General features: G+C 36.4%; 1 protein-coding gene across 1 annotated transcript in view; it reads left to right on the plus strand.

Moving 5' to 3' along the window:
* ttn.2 (titin, tandem duplicate 2) overlaps positions 1-26,252 on the plus strand; it is a 160,670-nt gene that overhangs the window by 44,548 nt on the left and 89,870 nt on the right. The window contains exons 53-101 of the mRNA XM_073845071.1: positions 14-292; positions 391-669; positions 766-1,053; positions 1,146-1,424; positions 1,528-1,809; positions 1,906-2,187; positions 2,276-2,554; positions 2,641-2,919; positions 3,010-3,297; positions 3,417-3,695; positions 3,966-4,247; positions 5,862-6,140; positions 6,240-6,521; positions 6,621-6,899; positions 6,988-7,275; positions 7,368-7,646; positions 7,731-8,009; positions 8,101-8,379; positions 8,481-8,768; positions 8,885-9,172; positions 9,452-9,742; positions 10,052-10,339; positions 10,741-10,854; positions 10,946-11,219; positions 11,349-11,532; positions 12,344-12,427; positions 13,595-13,862; positions 13,950-14,210; positions 14,397-14,606; positions 14,693-14,770; positions 14,863-14,889; positions 14,992-15,045; positions 15,140-15,190; positions 15,500-15,550; positions 15,953-16,024; positions 16,468-16,527; positions 16,716-16,787; positions 17,183-17,362; positions 17,548-17,655; positions 17,956-18,066; positions 18,392-18,487; positions 18,821-18,948; positions 19,198-19,315; positions 19,640-20,842; positions 24,385-24,474; positions 24,708-24,788; positions 25,319-25,393; positions 25,482-25,541; positions 26,020-26,064. Of these exons, the coding sequence (XP_073701172.1) occupies positions 14-292; positions 391-669; positions 766-1,053; positions 1,146-1,424; positions 1,528-1,809; positions 1,906-2,187; positions 2,276-2,554; positions 2,641-2,919; positions 3,010-3,297; positions 3,417-3,695; positions 3,966-4,247; positions 5,862-6,140; positions 6,240-6,521; positions 6,621-6,899; positions 6,988-7,275; positions 7,368-7,646; positions 7,731-8,009; positions 8,101-8,379; positions 8,481-8,768; positions 8,885-9,172; positions 9,452-9,742; positions 10,052-10,339; positions 10,741-10,854; positions 10,946-11,219; positions 11,349-11,532; positions 12,344-12,427; positions 13,595-13,862; positions 13,950-14,210; positions 14,397-14,606; positions 14,693-14,770; positions 14,863-14,889; positions 14,992-15,045; positions 15,140-15,190; positions 15,500-15,550; positions 15,953-16,024; positions 16,468-16,527; positions 16,716-16,787; positions 17,183-17,362; positions 17,548-17,655; positions 17,956-18,066; positions 18,392-18,487; positions 18,821-18,948; positions 19,198-19,315; positions 19,640-20,842; positions 24,385-24,474; positions 24,708-24,788; positions 25,319-25,393; positions 25,482-25,541; positions 26,020-26,064 (10,371 nt within the window). The remainder of the gene's footprint in view (positions 1-13; positions 293-390; positions 670-765; positions 1,054-1,145; positions 1,425-1,527; positions 1,810-1,905; positions 2,188-2,275; positions 2,555-2,640; positions 2,920-3,009; positions 3,298-3,416; positions 3,696-3,965; positions 4,248-5,861; positions 6,141-6,239; positions 6,522-6,620; positions 6,900-6,987; positions 7,276-7,367; positions 7,647-7,730; positions 8,010-8,100; positions 8,380-8,480; positions 8,769-8,884; positions 9,173-9,451; positions 9,743-10,051; positions 10,340-10,740; positions 10,855-10,945; positions 11,220-11,348; positions 11,533-12,343; positions 12,428-13,594; positions 13,863-13,949; positions 14,211-14,396; positions 14,607-14,692; positions 14,771-14,862; positions 14,890-14,991; positions 15,046-15,139; positions 15,191-15,499; positions 15,551-15,952; positions 16,025-16,467; positions 16,528-16,715; positions 16,788-17,182; positions 17,363-17,547; positions 17,656-17,955; positions 18,067-18,391; positions 18,488-18,820; positions 18,949-19,197; positions 19,316-19,639; positions 20,843-24,384; positions 24,475-24,707; positions 24,789-25,318; positions 25,394-25,481; positions 25,542-26,019; positions 26,065-26,252) is intronic.

A 26,252-nucleotide genomic window follows, 5' to 3' on the forward strand; every position in this document is an offset into this window, starting at 1 on the left:
ATTCTTCAATTAGAGCCACCATCATTTGTGCAGAAGATGGATAATACAAACGTCCTTCTTGGTGGTGAGGTTTCCTTGCAGTGTGTTTTGAAAGGGTCATTGCCTATGACCGTCTCTTGGATGAAAGATGACCATGAGATCAAGGAATCTGAGCATGTTCAGATATCTTTTGAGTACCAGACAGCAGTGGTATACATTTCTAGTGCACAGTTAAAACATGGTGGAAAGTACACTTGCCATGCTCAGAATGAAGCCGGTAGTCAGAAATGTACAGCAGCACTAGTGGTAAAAGGTGTGTAGTAATTTTTAAACACTTTTAATTGACATATATTCTAATCCTGCAGTTTTTGTGCTATTTGCATGTATTTATACATGTTTTACTGTACACAGAGCCTGCAAACATCACAGAGCAAGCCAAGTCTGTCAGTGTTACAGTAGGTGATCCTGCCACTCTAGAATGCAGGTACTCTGGTTCTAAAGTTCTTAAAGCAAAATGGCTAAAGGATGGCAAAGAGCTGGCATCAAGCAAAAAATACAAAGTACAGAGCACTGATACAAGCTCCACATTAAAGATTCTTTCCGCTGAGAAGAGTGATGCTGGAGAATATATCTTTGAGATTTCAAATGATGCTGGAAGAAGCAGTTGTGAGGCAGTTGTGACTGTTTTAGGTTAGTATGTTATAAATAATAGCCATATGTCACGATTGGAAATTTTAGATCAACACTCAAATTGAAGCTGTTATATTTTTCCCTTCACTGCAACAGATCAAATAATCAAGCCTTCCTTCACAAGAAAATTGAAGAACATGGAGAGTATAAAAGGATCTTTTACACAGTTGGATTGTCTGGTCTCTGGATCTCTTCCAGTAACTGTCACTTGGTTCAAGGAAAATAAGGAGATAGATACAGATGAGAAGTACAAATGCATATTCTTTGAGAATGCAGCATCTTTGGAAATCAGTCGCCTTGATAGTTCAGACAGTGGCAGCTACACCTGCATTGCTAAAAACAAAGCAGGCACTGTTCAGTGTTCAGGCACGCTGAAAATCAAAGGTTTGCAATTACCTTTGGCTTTTATGAATTACAAATTAATTTGTTAGTTTGTAAAGTTTTGTATCTTCATTAAGTCTTCCTCTTACATGCAGAACCTCCATCAATCATTGAGAAGCCTGAATCACAAGACGTTATACCAGGATCCAAAGTGCAGTTTAATGTGCTTGTGTCTGGCACGCCACCACTGACCATTAAGTGGTTTAAAGATAAGAAACAAGTTTCACCTGGAATTGACTGTTCAGTTCAGAAAAGTGACACCTCTAGCTCACTGGAGCTCTTTTTTGCTAAGCCTTCAGACTCTGGAGAGTATGTCTGTGAAATAAGTAATGATGTTGGATCAGATGCTTGCCAAGCAACGCTTTTCGTGAAAGGTTTTCACAAGAATCATTTTACTTAATAATCAAATACTTTGTCTAGCTAAACCTTTGTTAAGTGCTTAAAAATAAGTACTTTCTTATCTCTTTATTCTTACAGAGCCCCCCAAATTTACCCGCAAACCTGACAAAATGACAGTTGTAAAACCAGGCCAGTTGGTAATCTTTGAATGCCAGATTACAGGCACTCCAGAGATAGACACATACTGGTTCAGAGATGGTATTGAAATAAGCCCAAGCGACAAGCATAAATTGACTTTTGTCGACTCGCTTGCACGGCTTGAAATAAGTAGCAGTGATATCAAAGACAGTGGGATGTACTACTGTGAAGCCCGAAATGAGGCGGGCAGTGAGAGCTGTAGTATGGAGCTAAGAGTGAAAGGTTAGTATGTAGTGCATTTTATAGGCGTTTAAGTTATATAATTTCGCAAAAATATTTGGCCAGAACATAGATTTTGAACTGTTTTTCTTTTTTCAGAACCCCCAGTTCTTGTCAAACCATTGAGTTCTCTTGAGGTTGTGAATGGCTCAAATGCATATTTTGAATGTCAGGTTAAAGGCACAGCTCCTTTTGAGGTGACCTGGCAAAAAGATTCAAAGGAAATTAAATCAAGCCTTAAGCATGTGATTTTGCAGAAGAACGGCTCTATAATGACTCTTGATGTACAGAAATGTGACGCTTTAGATGTTGGAGAATATCAGTGCATTGTAGTAAATGAAGTCGGGAGTTGTTCAAGTCAGACTACACTCAGCATAAAAGGTTAGCGTTTAGTATATTCAGTAAGTTTTATATGTTTATGCTTTTATCTCTCTTTACATTATTTAACATATTTCACATTTCCAATCAGAGCCCCCATCATTTGTGGAGAGGATTGAGAATGTTGTCACAGTTCTTGGGAAAAAGGTTGAATTTAAATGTGTCGTAAAAGGATCACCACCTCTGTCTATACAATGGCAGAAAGATGAAACCTGGATTTTGGAGGACCCTTCAATTGAGAGGACTTTTGAGAACAATATTGCTACTTTGAGAATCCCTGTGTGTGAGTCCATCCATGGTGGAAAATACACCTGTCAGGCTGTGAATGAGGCAGGGCAAGAAAAGTGTTTTGCTACCCTTGTGGTTCAAGGTTGGTTTTCTTGCAAGTGTTCTATAGTTGTAGCTGTCTATCCTAAAGACTTGCTATTATAAATATGTTTGTTATATTATCTCTAGAGCCACCTCAGATAACAGAAAAGCCAGAGGTCGTTAATGTCACTGTTGGAGATCCAGTAAGCTTTGAGTGCAAAGTTACAGGCTCTCCTGAGCTGAAAGTCAAATGGACTAAAGATGGCACTGAAGTTGTGCCTTCAAGACAACACAGCCTCAGCTTCATCAATAATATCAGCCAACTTAAAATCCAGTCTGTCCAGTTGGAAGACAAAGGAACTTATGTGTTTGAGGTTTCTAACCACATCAGTGCCTGCCAGTGCAAAGTGACATTAAACGTTCTAGGTTAGTGCTTATTCTTGAGTAATGAAATGATTAGTATTAGATGTATTTTAGTGGTTTTTATGATCTTCACTTTACTCTTTTCTTTGTCAGAGCAAATAATCCCCCCATCCTTCATCAAACCTTTGACGGAGATGGAGGAAATTCTCAGCACAAATGTTCAAATTGGATGTAAAATATCGGGCTCACTCCCAATAACTGTGGAGTGGATGAAAGATGGAACTAAACTCTCAGGACGAACCAAACATAAACTTCTTCATGATGACAACAGCGTGTCTTTGGAAATCGAATGTTTAGAGAAAGCCGACACTGGAACGTACACTTGTAAACTTACAAACAAAGCAGGCAGTTGTGAAAGCAGTGGTACACTGAGGGTGAAAGGTCAGATAGCTTTTGTAGCGTTCAGTAGAATATTTCATTCTAACATATATCCTAAGATCTCTGACGGCTGCCAGTTTCTTAACAGGTGTATTTGTCTTTCTTTCCCATTAATGATTTAGAGCCACCAAGCTTTGTGCTGGTTCCAGAATCACAGGCTGTCATACCAAATACCACTGTTCGGTTTAAGAGTACCTTTAAGGGAACACCTCCCTTCACAGTGAAATGGTTCAAAGATGACACTGAGCTGATTTGTGGACCTTCATGTTTTATTGGCCTGGAGGGCCTCTCATGCTTCCTAGATCTTTTTGCCGTTGGAATATCGCACAGTGGAACTTACTCTTGTCAAATAAGCAATGATGCCGGTACCGCTAAATGCACCACAACCTTGTTGGTAAAAGGTTGGACCTCTTTCAAATACTCTTATCAACGCTCTTTATCATCATTCTTTTGCCATGCTTCACCATTTGCATGCTCTTGTATTGCTTAGTAAATTATCCATCTGCTTTTCATCATCATCTTACATCATTACTGTTCATTATTACGCTTCACTCCCTTTCAGCTATCATATGCCTCTTGTCATCTGCCATCTTCTTGAAACCATCTTCAGTGCTCCATTTTATATAGTATGTTAAGCATTATGATAACACGTTGTAATTTTGGTTTTACAGAACCGCCAGAGTTTGTGCAGAAACTGCCAGCAACAAAAATCATAAAGATGGGAGAGCCACTCCGGCTTGAATGCAAAGTTACTGGCACAGCTCCTCTGAAAATTAGCTGGTACAAAAGTGATGCTGTACTCAGCGATGGTGGCAACTTGAGAATGACTTTCGATAACTCTGTGGGAGTCCTTGAAATCTTCAAGTGCAGCTTTGAGGATAGTGGAGTCTACACCTGTGAAGTCCAAAATGATGCTGGAACTAAGAGTTGCAGTACCACACTCACAGTCAAAGGTTAGACCTGTTGATGGGTCTTTCATTCACTAGTTTAATGCTTATGCCAACATAAGCTTTAAGTGACTGTTAGCTGTTTAAGGGACTGAAGCAATGTTATATTAGTATTATTTGTATAGTACTATAGGTTTTATTAGGGCCCTATGAAATCCATTTTATTTTTCCCAAATTCCATTTTATTTTTTTCCAAATTCCGTTTTTTTTTTCTCTCCGTTTTAATTTTTCTGGATTCAGTTTTTCTGTTTTAATATTTCTAGACTTGTTAAATTAAAAAAAATGTTAATCAAAAAGCATGTATAATTAATTGATATGATGAACGTACACATTTTAACAGCAATTTATTAAACGTTTAAATTAAATTTGTAAGGGCCTATGAAATACGTTTTTTTTATATTTCTCAAATTCAGTTTTATTTTTCTCAAATCATGTGTTTTCCATTACTTTCCTGGATTTTAGTGGTTTCATTACTTTTTAATAAATCAAAAGCATCTCTAATTCATTTAATTTATATATTTAAAAAAATATATATATTTATTTACGATCTTCCCTCAGAAATACTGTGTTGCGTAGGCTATTTACATTTTTTCTGATAAATAAATTCAGGTAAATAATCTCTCTCGTAAATGTTCCTTAAAGAATAATATTTTAATAATAACTTTATTAGTAGTAGTAGGACTGTCGTTATATTAAGTAATATATTTCTGCCACATTTAAATTATGTTAAACTGAAATTTTATTTTGACGGGGTGCTGTGATGTGTCATATGTGACCCTGGACCTGGTCTTAAGTAGCACAAAATGGTATAGCTAAAAATACATTGTATGGGTCAAAACGATTGATTTTTATTTTATGCCAAAAATCATTAGGATGTAAAGTAAAAATCATGTTCAATGAAGATAAATTGTAAATTTCCTACCATAAATATATCAAAACTTTTTTGATTAGTAATATGCATGGCTAAGAACTTAATTTGGACAACTTTAAAGGCAATTTTCTCAGTATTTAGATTCTTAGTGTTTAGCACCCTCAGATTTATTTCAAATAGTATTTCGGACAAATATTGTCGTATCCTAACAAACCATACATCAATGGAAAGCATAAGCAGTATAATTCATTATACAAATGAAACCCTATGACTGATTTTGTCCAGGGTCACATATATTGAGGCATGATTCATCTGTAAATAGTATTTTTGCGACTTAATATTCACAGACACTAGTCCCAATGGGGTTTTGATTTGAGCGTACTTTTGATTAATTCATCCAAACTTTGACAAAGTCTGTGACATTTCGCGTTATACAGTAAATTACGTTTATGACTGGATATTACAATTCTGTCCTCATTTTCCACACTGCGAAAATCATTGGGCCCTATTTTTTGTTCAGTTAGTAATTTTAGTGCCTCAATTGAAACTTGTTTCAGTTAATTTCCAAGGCAACATTTCCTTAAAGTTTCATTTAGTTTTTCCATCTGCTATTTATTTTATTTCAGCTTCATAGTTTTAGTTATTAAAAATAACCCTCTTTAGAGGATATTATTTATTGATTTTAATGATTTATTTATTGATTGTAATATGCATAAATGCTCATTTTGATTTGAATTACGTTTTTGTAGAACCACCAACTTTCCACAAAGTGCCAACACCAGTTGAAGGGCTGAAGGGCAAAGATGCCAGTCTTAACTGTGAGCTGAAAGGCTCAGCACCTTTTGAGATAACCTGGTTTAAAGATAAGAAACAGTTAAAGGAGAGTAGGAAGTATAAATTTGTGTCTGAGGGATGCTCTGCAACTCTCCACATCCTTGGACTGGACATAAAAGATGCAGGGGAATATGAGTGCAAAGCATCGAACAATGTAGGAAGTGATTCCTGCCAGGGCAGTGTAAAGCTAAGAGGTCAGTAAGATAGCAATTTAAAGTATTAAATACTTTTCCAAAAAGTGATTTTACACTTTAGTTTTGCGACTCTCTGATGATTCTCTTCCTGACATTCAGAACCACCATCGTTTGTGAAGAAATTATCCAACACGACAGCCATCTCTGGTGAGGAGGTAGTTTTGGTGGCAACCGTCAAAGGTTCACAGCCTATGACTGTGTCTTGGGTTCAGGATAAAGATCACATTCTTAGAGACGGTGACAACAGGAAAATTACATTTGAGAATAATCAGGTCATCCTGAAGGTTTTCAAAGCTGACTCTACCACTGCTGGAAAATATACGTGTCAGCTCAAAAATGATGCTGGAGTAGCTGAATGCACGGCGAACCTAACTGTCCTAGGTTTGTAAGAAAAAAAACAAACAAATTTTTTCCACTTAAGTATGTGTATATTTTATTTTAAATTTGTAAATTAACATGATGACGCTTTTAAAATTCTAGAACCTGCAGCAGTTGTGGATAAGACAGAGTCGATCAGTGTAACTGCTGGTGAACCCGCGGTCTTAGAGTGCACTGTATCTGGAACTCCTGAACTTAAGCCAAAATGGTACAAGGATGGTGTGGAGTTGTCTTCAGGCAAAAAATACAAAATCACCTTCTCAAAAATGATCTCCAGTCTTAAGCTGTTGTCAACAGAGAAAAGCGACACTGGAGAATACACATTTGAAATCAAGAATGAAGTTGGCAGTGATAGCTGTAAAATGCGCCTCACTGTTTTTGGTCAGTAATGTTAAACTTTTTGTAATTTACAATTACATGTGATTTCTTATGAAGCCGAAAGCTGAGTATGTTGTTTTTGGTCAAACAGACAAAATCGTCCCTCCTTCATTCTCACGAAAACTGAAGGACACACAGAGCATTGTTGACAAATCTGTTGAAATGGACTGCAAAGCCTCAGGGTCTGCACCTCTCACCATCTCTTGGTACCATAATGAAGAGGAGATTAAAAGTGGGCCGAACTATGAGATTACGTTTGCTGAGAATACCTGCACATTGAAAGTGCCAACTCTGAAACTTTCAGACTCTGGCACATACAAATGTAAAGCAGTGAACAGTGCTGGAACTGCAGAGACATCTGCTTCCTTAGTTGTTAAAGGTTAGTTTTTGGGTGTAGAATTATTTCAAATAAATATACATCTATTGGTTAAGGCACGTTTCACAATCTTCCCCCTGTCGTATTTGCTATAGAACCCCCCTCTTTTGTGACCACACCTCAACCGATGGAAGCCCTCCCAGGCACAAATGTCACCTTTACAGCAACCGTTCAAGGAAGTACCCCAATGAAACTGAAATGGTTCAGAGGGAGTAAGGAAATTGTGTCTGGGAGAAGCTGTGAGATTGATTTAAGAGGAGATACTGCAATTCTGGAGCTCTACAATATTGATAAATCTCATGCTGGCGAGTACACTTGCCAGATCATTAATGATGCAGGAAAGGAAAACTGCCCTGTGAACCTTTTTGTTAAAGGTAGGTTAATATGTGTAACTATTTCTTAAATACTTGTTATGGCAGAACTTTGTGTCTCACATACATATGCCGTCTTTCATTCAGAGGCCGCACACTTTGTCAAGAAGCTCAAGAACTTGTCTGTCGAAATGGGCAAGTCACTTATACTTGAATGTACATATGCGGGAAGCCCAAAGATTCTTGTGAAATGGCATAAAGATGGCCAGGAGATTTACTCCTCTTACAAGTACAACATTACAACCACTGAGAGCTCCTGCATCCTGGAGTGTCTAAACAGTGATAAAGAGGCTGCTGGAAATTACACTTGTGAGGTTTCCAATGATGCTGGACACGACACTTGTGAAGCAGCAGTGTCCATCTTAGGTCTGTTATTGAGTAAAATTGCTCAATATAAGCTACTTTGAAATGTGCATGCTTGTCTTCACGGTATGTATATATATTTTGTCACTTTTAGAGCCACCTTTCTTTATTGAGAGTTTGGAGCCTATGGAAGTCACAGCAGGTGATGCAGTTTGTCTGAAATGCCAGATTGGTGGCACTCCTGAAATTAAAGTGTCATGGTTCAAGGCTGATGGCAAAGTGCGGTCTTCTCCGACTTGTAAGATGGAGTTCTCCAAAGGCACTGCCTGCCTGAAACTAGCTAAAGTTGCCAAATCTGACATTGGTGAATACACATGTAAGGCAGAAAACAGCATAGGATCTGCCTCTTCCAGCTGCCGCTTAACTGTACAAGGTGATGCTTATTTCTCTTCAAAGCTCTGAATATCTAGTGTCTTTAATGATTGCACTGTGTAACCATTACCGATGTATTTTGCTAAATGTTTTGCTTTTCAGATGTGAAAACACCACCGTCTTTCCCTAAAAAGATTACTAGCATTACGCAAATTGAAGGACAGCCTGTCCAGTTTGAATGTCGTGTTGCAGGATCCTCTCCTATGGAGATCTCTTGGCTCAAAGATGGTGAAGCTCTTAGGAGCGATTCAGAATACACAATGTCTTTTGACGATAACTCTGCTGTCCTTAAGATAGTCAAAGGTGAAATGAGACATTCTGGAGAATACACTTGCGTTGCAACTAATAGTGTTGGAACTGCTTCTTGTAGAGCCAAGCTCACCCTTCAAGGTCTGTTTATTTCTTTCATATTGTTGATCAAATGTTTCTTGTGTTGTTAAACACACTGAATTGAATGTGTTACCATGTCTGTACAATTGTGCTGTTATCTCTATTTAACTCTACAGAGCCAAGATATCCACCTGTGTTTGATAAAAAGCTCATACCTGTGGATGTGACAGTGGGAGATACTGTCGAATTGGAATGCCATATGACTGGATCATTGCCAATAAAAGTCACTTGGTCCAAGGATCACAAAGACATCCGCACAGGGGGCAATTATAAAATATCGTTTGCGGATAACACAGCGCAATTGACAATTTTGAAAGCTGATAAGGCAGACTCCGGTCGTTATTCTTGCCATGCTAGTAATGAAATTGGGAAGGACTCTTGTTCCACAGAGGTTTCTGTGAAAGGTATTTGGTCACGGCTTTTCAGTGTGACTGTCTTCATTGTCTTGGGACGGATCTGTGGTGTTTTATTTCTTTTACACTTTTGTCTTCCATTCTTCATGCCTTTGCATTTATGTTTTTCTTTGCTTGCTGAAGGTCAACAGGTGGCACTGTTGAGCATATGTCATATTCTTTTTTTTTTTTTTTTTTGCACATTTTGCTCTATGTATTTTGGTGAAAGAACCACTTTCTGCAAATAATGCATGTCCTGTCTAACAACACCTCTCTTTATTGTTCCTATAGAGCGCAAAATTCCACCTAGTTTTACCAAAAAGCCTTCAGCAACTATTGAGGACACTGAAGGCAAAGTGGTGAAGATTGAGGGCCGTGTAGCTGGATCACAGCCCCTGACTGTCAACTGGTATAAAGATGGCACAGAAATCTTCACCTCTGACTCATATGATATAACCTTCAAGAGCAGCCTGGCTGTCCTGTGCATCAAGAAATCTCATGTGTCAAATAGTGGAACATATATGTGCAAAATCTCCAACGAAGCTGGTACTGCCTCTTATGAAGTGTCAGTCAACATTACAGGTATACAGCTGGTTTTTGTGTCAAGCTTTCTTATTTTCATTGTCTAGTTTTTAAGTGTGCTATTCCTTGAAAAATGTACTGTGGTACAGTGATGGTTTTAGATTAGGTAATTCCATGGTACTACAATTCATTATTAATTGAAGTACCTTGGAGTATGATGTAATTACCATGGTAGTTCCATAATATTTTCTTGTTTCTATGTCCTGTTATAAAAGAGTCTCTGTATGTAAACATGCATGCACGTATGTGTCAAAAAGCATTGAACATATTCGTAAACATCCTCATAATGATTATATTTTCTGAATACAGAGCAAAAGGTACCACCAAGCTTTGACTTGCCTCTTAAACCAGTGACCATGACTGAGGGTGAGAAACTTACCCTCAGCTGCCATGTACGTGGATCTCCTCCTCTAAAGATTCAGTGGATGAAGGACAGGCGAGAGCTTTCTTCGACTGAAAATACTAAGATCACATTTTTTGATGGCACTGCCACATTAGAGATGATCCGTGTATCCAAGACAGATGCTGGGGATTATCTCTGCAAAGCAACCAATGAGGCTGGTAGTGAGTTCTGCAAGTCTAAAGTCACAATCAAAGGTATTTTCTTCTGTGTATGAAAAAAAATATTGTCCTTGGTTAACTCTTTTTTTTGGCTGCTTTTATATGCCTTTTTTATTTGCTTTATTCTAACCTTGCCATTTTATTGGCTGTTTGCCAATATTAGAGTCTTCTAATAGTTACTATTCTTTCATTAATCTAATTCTGTCTGTTGTTTTTTTCTTGGTCTGACAGCAGATTACTTTTGTCAGGGCAAGTACTTGCTTGTTTTGGCCAAATCTGCTTCTTTGCAAATGTTTCTTTGCCATTCTTATTCCTGCAGCTGTGCTTTTTAAAAAAGTGAAACTGTTTTTGTTGTCTGAAATGATTTAGGCCTGGATCTTGAATATTTTAAGGTAAAATGTATGTATCTCATTGCAATATTCCATCAAAAGTTTCAGACAAACCAGGAGCTCCTGCCCCGGCACAGGCGGCCCCTTCTCCACCAGAAGCAGTTCAAAAGTTGGACAACCTGTTCTTCATTGAGGAGCCGAAGAGTGTCCATATCGTTGAGAGTAAGTGACTCTCCTCCTTTTTTAGGGTTGAACTGTGTTAAAATGCAGAAGAAAGTGTTATTGATGCTATGTGTGATTAATGTTTTTGCAGAGGGTACAGCTACCTTCATTGCTAAAGTTGGTGGTGATCCCATTCCCAATGTGAAATGGATGAAGGGCAAATGGAGGCAGATGACCCACGGTGGTCGCATCAGTATTGAACAAAAGGGCCAAGAGTCCAAGATGGAGATCAAAGAGGTGACCAAATCTGACTCTGGTCAGTACAGATGTGTTGCTTCAAACAAACATGGAGAAATTGAGTGCAGCACCAACTTGAATGTTGATGAGAAGAAAGAGACAGCTTTAGAAATGGTGAAACTGAAGAAGTGAGTGTCTGTCAAATTGCAAACCATCCTCAAACACCCCCCTTGACCAAAGTTATTTACCCTAGACGTAAAACACTGATTAATATGACTATACAAGATTGCCTAAGTTGTCTTGTTTTGTTTTAACAGGACTCCATCAAAGCAGAAAAGCCCTAAAGAGGACAAGGATATTGATATTGTTGAGTTGCTTAGAAATGTTGATCCCAAGGAGTATGAGAAATATGCTCGCATGTATGGCATTACAGACTACAGGGGTCTCCTTCAGGCTATTGAGTTTCTGAAGAGGGAAAAAGAACATGAAAGTGGAAGACCGGTAAGATTGATTCAGATAACAGTACAACAGCATCAGATAGTTCCCTTTAGAAGATAAGACAAAGCACATTGCTTCTGGGCTTTAACTTTAACCTTTTAATAAATATTAAGCTTTTAATAAACATTTCTTTGACACATGATAATATTTCCTTAATGGGACATCAGATGTAAAATTCACTTTCACATGCTGTTTTCATATAAATGTGTGGACACAACCACCCTACAATGATAAAAATCCATTCACTCCTTTTTTAAATTCCCAAACAACCTAAACAGTCTCAATTATTAAGCCATTTTGATTTTCTGAGCAGTATGATGACCACTAACTGCATTAGCATATTTCGGTCCTCGGCCAGTTGTACGCTGTTCGCCATTTTCTCCACGCTCGAGTAGCTGTAGCGACACCAATGTCATCGTAAGCAATGCAGGTGTTTTGTAGTTAAATATAAAAGTGAACATTAGAGTCTTCATTTTCTCCCTCATTATAATTTAAAGAGACATGCACTAATATTGGTCGCTGTGAACAGAGCTGTTTTTGACAAGGTGTTGTTTTACATAACCACAGGAATTTTAACCAAAGTATGTTGCAGACATTTCATGAAGACCCTAAAGAATCATACCAACTTGTGGAAAATAGGCATCCGATGTTTCCATTAACTAATAATGTTCATGGTTTTACTTAAATTTGCAACTCAAAGAATTTGATCAATAAAGGTTCTAGTGACATTAACCTTTCAGGAACTCACCTTTCAAGCCAGGTATGAAAGTAAGTTATATTAATTCTTTAAATGCTTTGTTTTATTACATGTCAGGAAGTGGAAAGTGGCGCAAGAGAGTCTGAGGAGGATTTGACTAAACTTGTTGCTGATTTGCAAAAGAGGATGGAACAAACTGAGGTTTGAAATTGAACTCTGTTATTTATGTATAATAAACTTTCTTTTTTTAATTTATTTAGAAAAGTATGACTTAGATCAGCCAGTGCTATATATATAGTTAAACCAAAAGTTATTCAAACACCAGATATCATTTTTGATATATATTTATGGATGCGGGACACTATATTTCATTTCTGTATGTGATGATAGCAAAATTAGTAAAAAGTAAACTGTGACATATTATACCCAGAAATTCTTTATACAGCGGACTACCAGTAAAATTGATACAAATTTGGGACCAAAAATTTGATATGACACTTTGACCAAACCATGTTTCTTTTTATCAAAGTTATCTGACATTATCAAGATGAATTTGTTCTGACACAGTTTAACTTTTGATTTTCTTGTCATATTTTATTACGATTTTCTAAACTACAGCAAAAAAACTGTGATAATGTGAGAAAGTATCTAAATAAAATTTGGTTTGACTGTAATTCATTTGTGATTATCAAGATGAATTCATTCTGACAAAGTTTAACTCTGAGTTCTTGACATATTTTATTACCATTTTCTAAACTATAGCAAATAAACTGATAATGTGAGAAATGTTGAAGGTGTCTGAATACATTTTGGTTTGACTGTTAACACTGTAAAAATGCATAAATGTCATTGTATTGTCTAACAAAACATCTAACCAAGTGGCATATGTTTTAAAGAATTATAGTGCACACATACTTATAAAGCATTTAGCAAAACTTGTGTTGGGGTATTAAATGATACGCTGATATACTGTTAAAAATTACAAGTGTATTTAGAATCTTTTGGTTTGTTAAACTAGGGAACTGTGAAGCCCATATTTTTAGTTGGGGATTTGTTGGACAAATAGTACAGAAGTATCTTAAAGAAAAAAATATGTAAATATTGTGTAACGTTATACCCAGTTCTGAAGAGAAAAAGATGAAAACCAGTAATTCTTATTTATTTGTGCACGGTGTCTTCAAAACAGTGCATAAAGCAAACTTGTTTTACAACACAGGCCCTGATAATGTCACAAGTTGGCAACTTGGGTATTATCTAGAATTGATGCTAAATGCAAAATCAACTTTGGTTTAGGACCAAATACTATGCAGATACTTTTTGGGGCCACTGTATGTCATTTTCAAAGACTTACTTTTGTTTTCTATGCAGCCTGTCACTGTGGTACGTGACATCACAGACCAGACAACCACTGTTAAGAAGGAAGCTGTGTTTGAATGTGAAATAAAGATTAACTACCCCGAAATCACACTTTCCTGGTACAAAGGAACCCAAAAACTTGACAGCAGTGACAAGTACGAGATTAAAATTGTGGGTGATCATCACATCCTAAAGATCAAGGACTGTCAGATGAGAGATGAGGGCAATTATCGTATTGTGTGTGGCCCACATATCTCCAGTGCCAAACTGACAGTGCTGGGTATGTAGCAACATCCTTTGATTCTCCTTTTATTAAAAGCCCTAAACTGTACGTTTTTTACAATATTGACCCTTATTCTTTCTGCAGAAGGTGAAGTGGAACAGCCTTTGCAGGATGTGGATGGTAAGGAAGGCCAAACTTGTACATTGACTTGCCAGTTCTCTGTGCCTAATGTAAAAGCCCAGTGGTTTAAAAATGGCAAGCTTTTAGAGCTTCACGGCAGATACACATCTGCTGTGACAAATTACACTCAGAAGCTCTCAATCAAAGATGTTAGACTTGAAGACCAAGGAGAATATACCTGCAAATATAAAAATCTTGAAACCACCGCAAATCTTTGGATTGAAGGTTTGTATAGATTCACTAAACTGTCAGACTTATACCATCTACTAACCTCTTTTATCATCATCTGTGACCTCTTCTTCTTCACTTCTTATGGAAAAACTATTCTTATATTAAATAATGCTCGGGATATTTTGCGTTCAGGCATTAGATTCTAGTCCTAATCATCCACCCTGCGTTATCTTTTTCTAGCCGAGCAAATACATTTCACCAAACGCATCCAGAACATTGTGGTGCGAGAACATCAGTCAGCCACTTTTGAGTGTGAGGTGTCTTTCGACAATGCTATTGTAACATGGTATAAGGACACTTGGGAGCTTAAAGAGAGTCCCAAATATACCTTCCGAAGTGAAGGGCGACGCCACTTCATGATCATCCGCAACGTTACTTCTGCCGACGAAGGTTTGTGGAGTTCCAGTGCAGGACCATTTTTCGTTTAAATAATATTAAATAAAAAGGCCCATTTAACCAAATTGATAATCCTTTAGGCGTGTACTCGGTCATTGTCAGATTGGAGCCCAGGGGTGAGGCTAAAAGTACAGCTGAGCTTTACCTGTCAGGCAAAGGTCGGTACAGCTGTTGAGCTCCAGCATTTACTTAACTAACATTCTCTAAAATATGAAGACTCCTTACGTTTTCTTCTATTTTTTTTTCTCAGAAATTGATATAGAAAGGGTACCTTATGGTAAGTATGTGCCATTTTAATTTTTAAAAAAACATAGGTTATTTTACACAGTCTGTTAATTTATAAAAGTAAACTTAAAAATGTTAAATAACACTCACACAGACATCCCAGATACATCAATACAAGTGCCTGAAGCAGCTACATTAACCATTGAAGGTGAGATTGAGATTTTAGTGAAACTACTTACCAAAATGCATCTCTATCCTCAAACTAAGTGATAGTTACTCATACATTTATTATTTTTGATAAGCTGAATCTTCCATGGAATATTACCATTACGAAGAAAAAGTGGAAACACAAGGTAAACTGCATAATTATGAGGAACTAATAAACATTATTATTAAATAAAACTAACTTTTCATATCATCCTTTTCATCTAGTATCATTCACTAAAACTGACAAAAATCACTTCACGATCAAAATCACTTAACTCCATCTGTTTTAACTATCTATCTGTTCAACAACATCAAAAGAAAGTAAAAAGAATAACATTTCTTTAACACTTTTTGTCTGTTCGCCAACATCTTGCGTGAAATAACCAAATAACGGAAAAATAACTTTTAAAGTATCCGTTTTTGGACACGTGTAACAACTTTTTACCCTTTACCAGAGTATGTAAGCTGGTCAGCGGAGAGTGTTGTAGAGGAAATATCAGTCACAGGTATTACTGAGAGCTTTTGAGTCTACAAATATAACTTCTAACCCTCTTTCCACTTTTGTTTGCCACGTAATATATTTATATGTCTTGTATATGTTTGTGTCATTCGTATTAATGTCTGTATTTCTCTTTGTTTCACCCTGTCCTCACAATGTATTGTTTGTTTTGTTGTGTGTGTTGTCATACATTTACCACTTTTGTATGCCATATATTTATATGTCTTGTATGTATTTGTTTCATTTGTATTAATGTCTGTATCTTTCTTGTTTTCACAATGTACTGTATGTGCTGCTGTGTGTTTTGTCATACATTTATCAGTCTTTGTTTAGTTTGGTTTAGTTTAAGTTTTGGTATTTTTGTATGTTTCGATGGCGATTATTCTAAGCACTTTCCTTGTCTCATCAGCTGCAAGGGTCCCGATTGAAGAAGCTGTCGTTAGAAAAACCATGGGAATGAGAAAGGAGGCTCCAGCGACAGGTACTGAAAGAGAAAAACAGCTTGCTGCTTTGCTATTTGTTGGCAAACACGCTTACATCATTCTCACATCTGTCATTTGTATGTCTTTTTGTAAAAGTGTGTGTTTATTGTCATCTTGCTGTATCATGTATTTTCAGTGTTGTCTGCTGTTTTCGTGTTTGTGATATATGCTTATGTGGCAACTGCAAATTAATTAACAATTTTGGTATAATACTAAGTTTTAGAATTGAATGTTGCACAGAAATTTACTTTTTTTTCTGCTTTTTGAACTTTCTAAACTTTATTATTGCTTTGATGCTCTTGTGTGGATATATCAGTTTGTCTGTGTAAATGTCAGTGATATCTCCGTAATTCTTGTCCTGGTGCGTATGCATGGTTGCTTTTTAAAGCTGAAGCTACTGTTTTGATATTTATTAAGTTAATTGTTCTTAATATTCTCAAAGAATTCAAGGAACCTGAGCCATCTAAACCAGTGGAGATAATACCTGAAGTACCTGTGAAAGGTATGCAGATGTCTGTCCAATGTGCTCCAGTGCTGTTTAGTGTCCATAAGTTGCTGTTTTAATAAATGTTTGTGTCTATGGAGCTCGTTATAAATGTTTATTCTATTCTATCTGTGACATTCTGTTGTTGTTTTTTTTGTCTAATTGAATATTCTTACAACATTTGTAATTACTTTTTGCCCAAAAAGTCAAAAAGCCTGTGGAAGAAGTAGTTACTGCAGTTACATTCCCAGAGCCAGTTGAACCACCCAAAGCAAAAGGTATGGAAAGAACACGTCATAATTTTCTGTTCGGTCCTGTTCTTTGTGCATATACACCTTTTAAGTCCTTTTGTGAATGTAGACATTTTGTTTTAATGTTTGTTTATATGTTATTGAAACAACTGTTTGTGAACAAATTGATATTTTTGTCTTTTTGACTTTTAAATGTGACCTTCTTAATTCTGTTAATTGATGTTAAGTCTTTGTTCTTAATCTTATTGCATTCAACTGCAATTGTCAAATCTTGTGTCTGTTCTTTTTTTATTTGTTTTGTCTGTGTTTGAGGTGTGTAAAATGAACTGTATCACACTGCTGTTTTTATTCATGCCTTAACTCTTCTGAAACTCTACAAATGTACTAATACCGAAAATATCTGTTATATAAAGTTGTGGCAGTGCCAGAAGCACCTGTCGCTCCTGTGCCTTCTGTACCTAAACCTGAAGTGCCCAAAGTTGCACCAGTAGCTGAGGCCAAACCAGAACCAAAGCCTAAGCCTGAAATTAAGCCTGAGCCAAAGCTGAAGCCTGAACCTGAGCCTACACCCGTGAAAAAAGCTGAGCCACCACCAGCCAAAGGTACTGTTGATTGCTTCTACTTCATGTTGTTTGGAATTCTTGTCTATGAGCTTTTTATATAACGTCTGTTGTTCCACTTGTCCAGCTTCCATTAGGAAGTGAATTGAATGTGACACTGTGTATCTTCTTGGATGTTTGCTTATGAAATTTTAAACCGTAAACAATACAATGCATGTTCTTTGAAGTTCTTGTGGAGGAAAAGCCAAAACCAACAATTCCAGAGCCACCAAAGAAAGTGCCAGCAAAACCTGAAGAAGCCAAAGCAGTTCCAGTAGAAGAACCTCCAAAGAAAGGTATAGACTCACTATGTTTCTGTGTTTGTATGTTACTTTATTAAGTAGCCACATTCTTTGAAGAACACATGACTTACAGTGGCTTTTGTTCATGTCCATGTCTTTGTCCTGCAATATTACTTGTTTATTATGTACTGTTTATTGCTTACACCTTATTTTGTGTGGATTTCTTGTCTAGAAGTTTTTGTTGTGCAGTTGCCCAGCTTCCATTAGGAAGCATGTTATATGTGATACTGTTTGTTCTTTAATGTGTGTTTATGAAAATGAATCTTTAAACCATACAATGCATGTTCTTTAAAGTTGTTGTGGAGGAAAAGAAACCAAAACCACCAGTTCAAGAACCACCAAAGAAAGTTCCAGCTAAAGCTGAGGAAGCCATTAAAGTTCCAGAGGCAGAACCCCCAAAGAAAGGTATAGAATCACCATTTGTGTGTAGGGCTGTTTTGTGTTGTATGTGTGTGAGCCACGTTCATATGAGGAACACATGACTTTTATATTAATGTCTTTGTCTTGCACTATTACTGTTTTTGTTGTTCTACTCTCATTATGTTTATTATGTACTGTTCCCTCTTTATATTGTTTGGGTTTTTTTGTCCACAAGCTTTTTATATACCTGTCTTTGTTGTTGTAATTGTCCAGCTTCCATTAGGAAGCATGTTTTATGTGACACTGTGTGTTCTTTGACATGTGTTTATGACAATGAATCTTTAAACCATACAATGCATGCCCTTTCAAGTTCTTGTGGAGGAAAAGAAGCCAGAACCACCAAAGAAGGTGCCAGCTAAACCTGAGGAAGCCATTAAAGTTCCAGTGGAAGAGCCTCCAAAAAAAGGTATAGACTAACTTTGTGTATGTAGAGCTGTTTGCTGTTGTATGTGTGTTTCTTTTTTAACTCTTATTAGGAAAACATGAACTTACTGGCTTTTATGTTATGTCTTTGTCCTGCAGTATTACTGTTTTTCGTTGTACACTTATTGTTATGTAGTGTTGTTTATGCTTTATGTTGATAGTGTGGGCGTCTTGTCTGCAAGTTTTCATGTATCTGTCTTTGTTGTGCAATTGTCCAGCTTCCATTAGGAAGCGTGTTATAATGTGATACTGTTTGTCCTTTCATGTGTGCCTATGAAAATGAATCTTTAAACCATACAATGCATGTTCTTTAAAGTTGTTGTGGAGGAAAAGAAACCAAAACCACCAGTTCAAGAACCACCAAAGAAAGTTCCTGCTAAACCTGAGGAAGCCATTAAAGTTCCAGAGGCAGAACCTCCAAAGAAAGGTATGGACTCACTTTTTGTATGTGGGGCTACTTTCTGTTGTATGTATGCCACATTCTTCTAAGGAGCAAATGACCTTTCCGTGGCTCATGTCATTGTCTTCGTTCTGCAATATTTTTAGCAGTACTGTTCATTGCTTATGATTTATGTCATGTGGGTTTATTGTTTAAGGGCTTTTCTTGTCCAGCTTCCATTATGAAGCGTATTATATGTGACACTGTGTTTTTGATGTGAGCTTATGAAAATGAATCTTTAAACAATACAATGCATGTTCTTTAAAGTTCTTGTGGAAGAAAAGAAACCAAAACCAACAATTCAAGAACCACCAAAGAAAGTCCCATCTAAACCTGAGCAAGTGATTACAGTGGAAGAACCTCCAAAGAAAGGTATAGACATATACTAGGTTTTGTATGTAAGGCTATTTTCTGTTGTATGTTTGCTTCTTTATTAACTAGCCACACTCTTATGAAGAACACACGACTTTGTCTATGTTATTGTCTTTGTCCTGCAATGTTAGTGGGATTGGGTGTATTCTTATTCGTAGCTCCTACCATATCTTTTACATCTTATGTCTTGATTCTTATCTTATCTTGATTCTTATATCTTAACTCTTGTACATTTGAAATGATCTTTTACTCATCTTGTCTCACTCTTAAAACAGTGCGATTAAAAGCATTGTTCTTAACTTTAATATTCTTTCCAAGTACAAGAACTTTCCAAGAAGCCAGAGGCCCCTCCGTTATTGACTACTCAGAGAGAAGAGTTTATTGAGGAAAAAGAGACTGTTCCTATCCCTAAAAAGCAGGAAAAGAAAGAGGTCCCCATTCCTTCTAAGAAGGATAAGGAAATTGTACCTCAAAAGATAGAGGTTACTCCTCCTAAAAAGGATGAGGAAATATTACCTAAAAAGAAAGAGGTTCCTCCACCTCCTAAAAAGGACGAAGTTGTACCTCAAAAGAAAGAGGTTCCTCTTCCTGCTAAAAAGGATGAGGAAATATTACCTAAAAAGAAAGAGGTTCCTCCTCCTCCTCCTCCTAAAAAGGATGAAGTTGTGCCTCAAAAGAAAGAGGTTCCTCCTCCTCCTCCTCCTCCTAAAAAGGATGAAGTTGTGCCTCAAAAGAAAGAGGTTCCTCTTCCTGCTAAAAAGGATGAGGAAATATTACCTAAACAGAAAGAGGTTCCTCCTTCTCCTAAAAAGGACGAAGTTGTACCTCAAAAGAAAGAGGTTCCTCTTCCTCCTAAAAAGGATGAGGAAATATTACCTAAAAAGAAAGAGGTTCCTCCTTCTCCCAAAAAGGATGAAGATGTGCCTCAAAAGAAAGAGGTTCCTCTTCCTCCTAAAAAGGAAGAAGCATTTGAACCTAAAAAGAAAGAGATTCCTCTCCCTGCTAAAGAGGGTGAGGAAATATTACCTAAAAAGAAAGAGGTTCCTCTTCCTCCTAAAAAGGATGAGGCAGTTGAACCTAGAAAGAAAGAGGTTCCTCTTCCTTCTAAAAAGGAAGAGGCAGTTGAACCTAAAAAGAAAGAAGTTCCTCTTCCTCCTAAAAAGGATGAAATTGTACCTAAAAAGAAAGAGATACCTCCCATGCAAATTTCAGAGAAGACAGAAGAAAAAGAAATCTACTTCATGGAAGAAATTACACATGTACAAAAGGAAGTAATAGCGCCTGCACAAATTGTAGAGATGAAAGAAGAAAGAGAAGAAATTTTCTTTAAAGAAGAAATTGTACAGATGGAAGTATCCCTTAAATCAAAACTGGAAGAAAAAGAAGAGATTGTGCCTAAAAAGAAGGAAGTAGTTGCTCTCACTAAAAAAGAAGAGGTCATAATGCCTAAAAAGAAGGAAGTTCCTCTTCCTGCTAAAAAGGATGAAGAAATTGTACCCCAAAAGAAAGAAGTTACTCCTACAAAAGGTACAATGATATGAGACAACATCTTACTGTCTTTTCTTCTTATTCTTAACCTTCCTGTCTTAGAAAATGATTCTTTGAACGTCTTTACTACTTCATTGAACTAATTTCTTTATCTGTGTAGCCCATGTGTTTGTTACTTGTCTCTTGTCCTGCTCTAGTTTGATCTTATTTCTCTTTACTAACCTCTTATCACTCGCTAGAGTGATCTCTTGATCTTATAAATGTGAATCTTACATCTATCATACTCTCTTAAGTTGCTTTGGATTCAACACGGAAAAAATCTACAACTGAAGAGCTGCAAAGAAAGCCGGATGCAGTTCTTTTTCCACCAAAGAGATATGAGAAGACTGAAGGTACATAGATGAAACACCATTTTTTTTCTCTTGAACAGCATCTTTGTCTTCATATTCTGTTAAAATCACATGAATTCTTTAATGTCTTTCAAGTGAGTGAAACCAAACCCCAAAAGGTTCAAACTGCGCAAACATCACAAATTAAGGGTTTAAAGAAGTCACGCCCTGTTAAAAGTACAGTGTATGAAATCGCTTAGAGAGAGTTGGTGTAAATTTCTATAAAATGTAATTGCTTTTAAATGGAATCTTTCTTAAAGAATTGTTTCAAAGCCTGAGACAGTATTCATATCTCCATAATGACCTCTTAAATTATTTCTTAAAAGTAATACACATCCTCGAGATGTGACTGCTTAGTATTAGGTGTACTTCTTTGGTATATTTAGATTTATGATTCATCTCTCTTACAAAAGAATTGTCTTTCTATTACCTATCAATCTCTTGGGGCTACTGTTGGGTACAAACTCTTCTTCACATCCAAGATCTTCAAGAACCCACTTCTGTCCTGGGGAAGGATGAAGACACACCATCAGACAGTCAGAAAATTGCAGTGACGTCTCTTCTGAAAGAAGAAATTTCAAACGAGGATGTTTCTCCACAGAAAGTGGCTGAAACACAGAACAGAAAACATAGCAAAGAAATTGACAGTTTACAGATTTCAAAACTGGGAGATTCTCCAAAAGAAAGTATATTGTCTTCAGAAGAATTTAGGATGAGTGAAACACTTTCTGGTGATGAACCATCTAGAGCACTTTTAATGACAGGTAAGATAAAAAAAATATATTTAAAATAAATTTTGGCAATATGATCATTGAGAGTTTTAGCGGACTTTTATACTCTCTGGAATCAGATATTCAAAATCATCTCCAATTTCAAAATCAAAGACAGTATTAATTTTTCACCAATTTCCTTTTACAGAAGCATTTTTTAAACATTCTTTTGAACCTTCCAAGAAAACAGAGGTTGTTCTGTTAGTGGCTGCAGAGAAAGGAGATTTAATTGAGGACATAGGTCATAAGAAACTAGTTGCTGCAGACAGTAAATTAAAAGATAGAGAAGGCAAAATACCTCAAAAGAGAGAGACTCATACTGGTTCCAAAAAAGATGACATTGCAGTCAAACTTCCTAAAAAAGAGACTGATGCTACTCCTAAAGGGAAGGAATTTGTGACTCAAAAGGATGAAATTCAAAAAGAAAAGTTTGCTGTTTCTGCTAAAAAGGATGAGGTTCCTCTTCCTCTCAAAACAGACGAAGAATTAGTGGTCCAAAAGAAAAAGGAAGATAAAATTGCACTTCAAAAGAAAGAGGTTCCTCTTCCTGCTAAACAGGATGAGGAAATGTCACCTAAAAAGAAAGATGTTCCTCCCAGAAAAGATGAGGAAGTTGTATTTGAAAAGGAAAAGATTATTCTTCCTCCCAGAAAGGATGAGGAAATATTGTCTAAAAATAAAGGCGTTTATCTTCCCTGTAAAAAGGAAGACGAAATTGCACTTCAAAAGAAAGAGGGTTCTCTTACTGCTAAATGGGATGAAGAAATGTTACCTAAAAAGAAAGATATTCCTCTCATAAAGGAGGAGGAAATTGTGATTGAAAGGAAAGAGATGGTTCTTCCTCCTAGAAAGGATGAGGAAAACAAAAAGGTCCCTCCTTCCCATAAAAAGGAAGAGAAAATTGCACCTCAAAAGAAAGAGGTTCCTGTTCCTGCTAAACAGGATGAGGAAATGTTAGATAAAAAGTATGATGTTACTCCAAAAAAGGAAGATACATTTTCATCTAAAAAGAAAGAGGTTTCTCTTCCCCTTAAAAATGAAGAGAAAATTGCACCTCAAAAGAAACAGGATGAGGAAATGATGAAAGACGTTCCTCCCAGAAAAGATGAGAAAATTGTATTTGAAAAGAAGGAGGTTCTTCTTCCCAGAATGGAAGAGGGAATACTGCCTAAAAAGAAAGAAGTTCCTCTTTCACCTAGAAAAGATGAAGATATTGTATCTAAAAAGAAAGAGGTTCCTCTTTCTCCTAAGAAAGATGAGAATATTGTATCTAAAAAGAAAGAGGTTCCTCTTCCTCATAGAAAGAATGAGGAAATTGCTCTTGAAAAGGAAGAGGATATTTGTCCTCCCAGAATGAACGAGGAAGTAATATCCAAAGAGAAAGAGATTCCTCTTACCTATAAAATTGTGTCTAAAAACAAAGAAGTTTGTCTTCTTCCCAGAAAAGATGAGGAATTTGTGCTTAAAAAGAAAGAGGTTCCTCTTCTTCCTAAAAAAGATGAAGAAATTGTATTTCAAAAGAAAGAGGATTCTCTTCCTCCTAAAAAAGATGAGGAAACAGTAACTCAAAATGAACACATACCGCTCACATCCATAGCAGAAGCTGTTGTTCCACTGAAAAGGAAGCAGGCTGGTAGTGCTCCTAAAACAGAAGAAACTTTGCCTCAGAGGAAAGAGATAACCCATACACAATTTTTGAAGGAGAAAGAAGAAAGTTCACTTAAAAGAAAAGAAGTTACTCCATCTCTTGATAGGGAAGAAATTCCACACAAGAAGGAAGTTTCCCAAATAATTAAACTGGAAGAGAAGGAAAACAATTTGCCGAAACAGGAGGATGTTACAATTCCTAAACCAGAGGAACTTGTGCACCAAAGGGTCATTTCTGAGCTTGGGAAAGATGATGCTCAGCCTAAAAAGAAGGAAATTGTTGCTTTCACTAAAACAGATGGTATAGTGCCTCAAAAGAAAGAGGTTATTCTTCCATCTAAAAAGCTTGAAGAAATAGCTCCTCAAAAGAAAGAGGTGACGCCTACAAAAGGTATAATGACATCAGGTTGTCTGTCTATTTCTCTTATTTTAAAACTTCTTGAAAATGATTTTCTTTGAGCTTCAAATCTTTAAATCTAAGACTGAGTGTTTATATGTGATCGGTGGTCTCTTGTGTCAATTTTCTTGCAACTACATCAAGTTGGAAACTACCAGAGGACAATACTTTAATGTGGAAAAAAAAAATCTGATTAACCTCTTCTTTGTCCTGTCTTGAAGTCATAAATAATGTTACAACCCATGATTAAGTATGTGTGTTTGTCATTTTCTATGTTTTGTGTGTAGAAACATTTTATATTATGTTTGTTGAGTCTAAATGTAAAAATACAAAAATGGGTTTGAGATTATAATGTACAATTTCATTTGTGATGTAAAGTAGCAGAACCAGAGACGAAACCATCTCCAGAAAAGATACCAACTCCAGAGAAGAAACCGGTTTCTGTGAAAGAAGTTGCAGCCCCAAAAGGTACAGAGTACTATGGGGGTTCTTCAGCAAACTCTTATGTCATACTAAATGTTATGTTTCAGTTTGTCATTGTTGTCTCTTTTTGTTGTTTGTCCTGCGTTTGTCGAGTCAAATCTTTAACCAATCTTGTTGTATTTCATATCTTATTGTCTAAGTTTTGTTATTCATTCATTGTAACTTCATAACTTCATCATTTTGTCACAATAACACCTTAAAATGTTTAAATTTTACAGTTGAAAAGAAACCATCTCCAGAGCCTGAAAGAAAGAAAGAACCTTTGCCAGAGCCTCAGGCAAAGAAAGTTTCCCCAGAAGGTACTTTTTCGCTTGTGATATGTTTTGTCTAACATCAATATTTGTTTCTTTAGCACATCCTAACCTCAATAGAGGGCCTTAACACTTGTACATTTGCTGTCAAGTTTTTACGTTGTTCTGTATTATTTGTTGTTGTTTGTTGCGTGTCACTGTAACAAAATAGTCTTAATGATAAAAGGTTCATGCTTAATGAGCCACTCTTATTTGGAAAAGTAATTTTATTAGCAGTCTTCAGTTTTGTCACAGTGTTGTATTGTTAAGCCTCCTGGAGGTGCTAAAACCTGTTCTGTCAAGTCTAACTTGAATGAATTTATGCTGTTGTTTCCATGTTATCTCTATATTTTCTTACAATAATTACTTAAAATATAGTCTGTGAGTCATTTCATGTATTGTCTGTCATGCATGCAATATCTGTGTGTCTGTCTCTTAACCTCGATAGAGGTTTAAAAGATTCTGTTCTTTCATTACATTGTGTTATCATCAATATCTTTCAACTTGAATTGATGTCAAACAACACACTCTATTTTAAGTTAAAGAGATCGATAAGAAAGCTGAAGAGAAACTCACCCCTAAGCCCAAGGAAGAGAAGATAATTCCAACTAAAGGTATTATGGTAACCACAAGTCTGCATCCGTGTACTTGAGGAATGTTTAGTTTGGAAATCTCATCATGTCTTTGAAATTCCTTTTGAAGTACCTACACCTAAAGAACCAGAGAAACCAAAGCCTGCTCCAAAGGAAGAACCAGTGGAAGGTACTAAAACTGAAATTCTTCTTTATACAGTAAATACTCCCATTGTTTATAAAATATCTTTGGGCAATTTTATTGAAAAGTTGTTGTTAATAACAGGTAGGTGATCATCTTTTTCTTAACGTGTTTTCTTAATCTTTTTCTTAACTTCAGTAATATGTGCGGTAATGTCTGTCATGTTGTGTCTTGTATGTGCTTCTGATATGTGTAAGCTATTAGGTGATCCTCACACCATCCCCATTCCACTTAATGGAAAGGAATCTTCTTTATCTCTCAGCAGTTTAACTCAGAGCCAGTTACTCACAAAAGAGCACAGAATACTATGTATACCAAAACAGATTCACGTTACATATGCAAAATGCCCCTAAAGCTTTTTCTGCACATTTTCAGTACTTCATATTGACACATTTCTTTGCACAACATAAGAAAATATTGTCATTGTGACTTGTTTTAACTTTTTGTGACAACTTTTCTAAATCAGATGGTGAAAAGGGACCTGTTTCTGCACCTGCTCCAGGAAAGAAAGGTAGGAAAACTTAAAACATTACATTCTTCAATGTAAAATCTTTTCTCACAGCCATTTCAGATGATACAGTAGGTTACTGCCTTAGCAGTATTCGTGATACATTTTAGAATGTAGAATTTGATGTGTATTGAAATATGTTGTATGTTGTCAGTACCATCTTTGTCTGTTTGTCTGTTTTTGATTGTGTC

This window comes from Garra rufa, chromosome 8, assembly GCF_049309525.1.
Source record: "Garra rufa chromosome 8, GarRuf1.0, whole genome shotgun sequence".
Lineage (NCBI taxonomy): Eukaryota > Metazoa > Chordata > Actinopteri > Cypriniformes > Cyprinidae > Garra > Garra rufa.